The following is a 4,741-nucleotide window of genomic DNA, read 5'->3' on the forward strand; positions in this document are numbered from 1 at the left end:
GAAATAACCAATCTTAGCAAATTCCTTTTCCAAGTCTGTTGTCGAACCCTAGAGGCAAAATGAGGAAACTGCTATGTGGAAGCCATTTATTTTGTCACTGGGTGGTTGAAAGATCGTTCAAAGGTAAGGTTTTATCATGTTTTTGAAAGAAATTAATAAATGCTCAACTAGGCTGCATTTATTTGATAAAAAAAAATAGTAATATTGTGAAATATAAATGTGAGATGGCAAAGCTGAATTTTCAGCAATCATTAGGCCTACTCCAGTCTTCACACAAGATTTGTTTTAGAAAAACATTCTAATATGCTCATTTGGTTCACCAAGAAATATTATCAATATTCAAAACAGTTGTGCTGCTTAATACTTTTGTGGAAACTGAGGGGTATTTTTCAGGATTCTTAGAATGTTCAAGATAGCACCATTTATTTGTAAAAAAAAAAAAAAAAAAAAAAAAACCTAACATTATAAATGTCTTTACTGCCACTTTTAATGAATTTAATGCATCCTTGCTGAATACAAGTACTTATTTCTTTAAAAATAAAAATAAATAACCCCTGACCCCAAACTTTTGAATGGCTGTGTGTGTATAAACACCCCCATTTGTTTCACTATATTATTGAAGACATTCCATAGACTTCCATTGATTTTATATCAGGTTACTTATATTTTCTATCGTTTAACCCAACCCCTACCTCTAAACCAGAAACCTGCAAAACACTAGATAGAAATAAAAACATGTTTTGCCTGATTTAAAAGCCTTTTTAACTAGTGAAGACCAGTAAAAATGTATCACTAATTGGTTGTCATGATATTTCACTGTATTGGCCCTCACAAGTATAGCCAAACTTGTACACAATTATTGAATATGAGACTATTTTGACCAACCCTATTACGAAATAACTACTGGTAACGGAAAATAATTACCGCAAAGAAGCTACACAAGTATGCTGTTGTGTGGGTTGCTATTAGTAATGCTCTGATAAGAAATATATTCATACAAACAGAATTTTTGAAGTAATGTAAATGGTTGTATTCTAGAGTGGACAAATACAATAACATGACCTAAAATTTCAGACCATACATATTTCAGCACTTTTAGACAATGTTTGACTACTGCAATTAATCAAAATTTAAATCACATGAGATTTATTAACTCCAATATTATCCAATAATCAGGAGCAGGACACCGAATCAATAATTCAAGCTGTACTTGACTAGCTAAACCACTGGCTGATTTAATCACTACTTCTGCTTACTGTAAACATCTGCATAAAATATACATTTTAGGGTGCCATGATTCCAGCCTGATCCATATTTTATAGTACTTTTCTCATTAATGTTCAAAGAGAATAACAGGGCGCTATTGTCATGATCTCATTTGATCTTCGCATTTTAGTTTGATTGCAACTGTGAGGAAAAAAAACTGTGCTTTAAAAGCAGAAACAATTCATAGAGAGGGAACCAATTTCTTTGTTTGTAGTTTTCATTTAAACTGATTGTTGTGGATCATGAACAAATCACTGTGGCAATACTGCCTCTTTCTGAGCCCTGAGCTCTAAGAAAAATCTGAGCTCAAAACCCCCAGCAAATGGCCCCTTTATTTCTCTCTCTCTCTCTCTCTCTCACTTTCCATCCTCACTCAGCCTTCTTAAAGACTTGCTTGGCAGTGACACCCTGAGCCCTCATCTCCTGCAGAGAGAGAGAGAGAGAGAGAGAGAGAGAGAGAGACGTGAGAGAAGAAAAGGGATGAAGGACATTGTAAGAGATACATAGTAGTAGCCCAGTGGTTAAAGCTTCGATCAGGATTAACCCAAGAACTGGAGACATTCAGAGAAGGTCCTATCAACATTATGCTTCTGAGTAGAGCCTTGAATACCAGGTTGCTCCATGGAAACGATTGCTAAAATTAATGTACTGTTTCTTTAAAGAAAAGATCTGTTAAATGGAACCAGGCAAGATTTTTTTTAAATCTTTTTTAAATAAGACTCTTATGCTCACCAAGGCATTTGTTTGATCAAAAATGCCATACAAATTAACTTAAAATAACTGTATTTTAATAGACTTTCAAATGCCGTTTATTCCTGTGATGGCAAAGCTGAATTTTCAACATCATTACTCCAGTCTTCAGTGTCACATGATCCCTCAGAAATCATTCTAATATGCTGATTTGGTGTTCAAAAAGATGAGAACTCTCCAAATAGAACTCTTTTGTAACATTGTAAATTTATTTACTGTCACTTTTGATCAATGTCATGTCTCCTTGTTGAATAAAACCATAAATTTTTTTTTTTTTAATCCTACTGACCACAAATTTTTAAACAATAGTGTAACCAAAATTTAACACAAAAACAGCACTGTCTCTTTAAACTAGCCCACAAAAGCCCCGTCACTCGTCTCATTTAATCCCCCCTCTTCATCTCCTCTTTCACCAACCCTTTTCCTTTTGGCCTGTGTCCTGTCACTTTTCTCACACTTTTTATAACTGCCTCAGGAATTATAAGAAAAAGTATGTAAAATAATAATAATAATTTTACCTAGAAAAGCTATACACACAAGCACAAACACACATAATACTGTTATTTAAAAACCTTTCATACAGTTTTATCAAAACTTTTTAGTCTAGTAAACACTGGAAACATATCCACTGTATATGTAAAGCAGTTTTTCCAAGCCCAGCACAAACCCTACTTGCTTACCAAATGAAGGATGTTTCCTTCTAACCAGTGTGTCCAGCCTCTGCCCTCTTTCTCTCCTCTCTGCACGCAGACCAATTTATCACCGTCCCAGTCCACTGTGGTCTGAAACATATGGAGGTCATTATCCATCAGCGCCACACATACCACACTCCTTTGTCTGGTGGTTGTTCCTTTTAAAACGGGCCCAGGTTTCCCACAAATACATTACAAATGGGTTGACTAGAAAGACAATAATATAAAAATAAGGAGTGCAAATAAAAAAAAAGAACCCGCAGACCTGGCACTTTCTCCCATCGACTGGTCCCAGGTCCTCAGTGAACTCCTGTCCCAAAGTGAAGTCCATGTCGAAGTTCTTAAAGGTGGTGACTGTCTTTATCTTCATTTCGCCAGTGTTCACATCATGTTCAATATGTTTGCTGGGTTTCAGAATGCAGACGACTTTTCTTAATGCATAATTAACATCTGATGTGAAGAGAAAAAAAATTATATGATAAGCATTTTGATAAAAAAAAAAAAAAAAGAACAATATGTCATTATTTCCCCTTGTGTTATTCCAAACTGTTTTTTTCTTTTCTTTAGTGAAACACAAAAGGTGAATTTTTAAGATTTGTTTTGGAATCATAATGATTTGGAGTTTAACTAACTGATTACATTTTTCTGGTTGCAGTGGTTTACCGGCCACTGGAGAAGATTATCAGTGAGAAGAAACAACATTTCAGTCTGTTTGTCACACAAACTATTGTATGAACTCAGAAGACTTGGAATATGATGTATGAATAATAGGCTACTTTTATGCTGCTTGTCAAGTAATTGAGCTCAAAAGCTCCATTATTGCAAATGCATGAAAAAGTGGCAAGCAAGTTATTGAACATTTCTCACTTTGTGTTCCACAGAAGAAAAAAAATCATACGATTTTGCAACAATATTAGGGAATTATTAATTTTTAGGTGCATAACAGCAGGATGAGACCAGTTACAAGGTCAGAAACAAAACATTTGATACACGGTTTAGGCATGTTTCTTCACATGTTTTTTCAGAAAAAATATATATATATATATATATATATATTACACACTAAAATGCTATGATCTCGTTTAGGCTTTCTTCCCCACGGCAAGAAAATGATTAGACTGTGTTTCATCACATTAACCCAGAATAAAGGAGTACATCCATCAGGTTCACAAAGGTTTGAAGACAGGTAAGTTAACGTTACATCACAGTCAACAAGCATCAAGTTACAATCAAAGCGAGACTCTTTATATAGGCTACTAACTTAGCAGGTCACTTATCATATGCTCTTAGATTGCAAAATTGAGAAAAATATATATATATATAAAAAATATTGTAGCTTACCCAAAGCCGCCAAATATTCTTCAAAATTATTCTGGGAAACCATGTTATAAATGCCAGTATAATTAGGTTTGGACATTTTTTTTCTTTCTTTCTTTCGTTCGAATCGCTCTAAACTTTGTGTGGATTTGTGGCTCTGTTGTTGGCTCACTTTTCCTTCTGGTTATCTGTCTGGATCTCTATCCGTGTCTCCAGGCAGCACTATCGCATTGTACGCTAGTTAATTTGGTTAAATAATAGCGCGATTATCGCCGTTTCCTACTAACAGCACGCGAAGTGTACCGAGCAGAATCCGTGGTCAGTGTTTCCGGGAATCTTTTCCGTGATGTTCCGTTGCACAATGAGCCATTACCGATCTGAGGTTCGTCCTCTGTAAGTAAACCCGAAAGCAGCTGTGACTCCTCCCAAACCATCTCATTCTGAACAGAACAAATAGCCAAATCCAGCCTCTCTAGGTTTGGGATTGATTTGTAGGCATTAAGGGGAGGTGGACTGGATTTCCAGAGCTTATCAAATTGTAACTTTATAAAATACACACTAAAAGAATGATTCATTATGACCGTACCCCTTTAAAATATGCCAAATAGGCGTCAACTCGTTAAATAGGCAAATATAAGACTACATAAAGTGTCAGAAAAAAGTAAACTTGTTTTATTGCGATCTGTAATCAGTGAATGGTAATTGACCATTTTGTC

At 35.2% G+C, this 4,741-nt stretch overlaps 1 protein-coding gene across 1 annotated transcript; it reads right to left on the reverse strand.

The window, feature by feature from the left end:
* Positions 1–1,595: 1,595 nt before the first annotated feature.
* On the reverse strand, positions 1,596–4,455 carry rbp5 (retinol binding protein 1a, cellular). Its single transcript, XM_056258453.1, has 4 exons — positions 4,050–4,455; positions 2,974–3,158; positions 2,697–2,798; positions 1,596–1,689 (listed from the first exon to the last, which is right to left on the reverse strand). The coding sequence occupies exons 1-4, from the start codon at positions 4,123–4,125 to the stop codon at positions 1,636–1,638; spliced, it is 417 nt and encodes a 138-aa protein (XP_056114428.1). The 5' UTR covers positions 4,126–4,455; the 3' UTR covers positions 1,596–1,635.
* Positions 4,456–4,741: the final 286 nt, after the last annotated feature.

The sequence above is a fragment of the Rhinichthys klamathensis genome, unplaced genomic scaffold (genome assembly GCF_029890125.1).
Source record: "Rhinichthys klamathensis goyatoka isolate OS25496 unplaced genomic scaffold, OSU_Roscu_1.1 h1tg000152l_1, whole genome shotgun sequence".
NCBI lineage: Eukaryota > Metazoa > Chordata > Actinopteri > Cypriniformes > Leuciscidae > Rhinichthys > Rhinichthys klamathensis.

Coding starts and splice junctions, on each gene's coding strand:
- rbp5 (XM_056258453.1), bottom strand. CDS start 4,125: ATGTCCAAACCTAATTATACTGGCATTTATAACATGGTTTCCCAGAAT. Junction 2,799..2,973: donor TCGATGGGAGAAAGTGCCAG/GTCTGCGGGTTC, acceptor CATATGTTTCAG/ACCACAGTGGACTGGGACGG. Junction 1,690..2,696: donor AAGGAAACATCCTTCATTTG/GTAAGCAAGTAG, acceptor CTCTCTCTGCAG/GAGATGAGGGCTCAGGGTGT.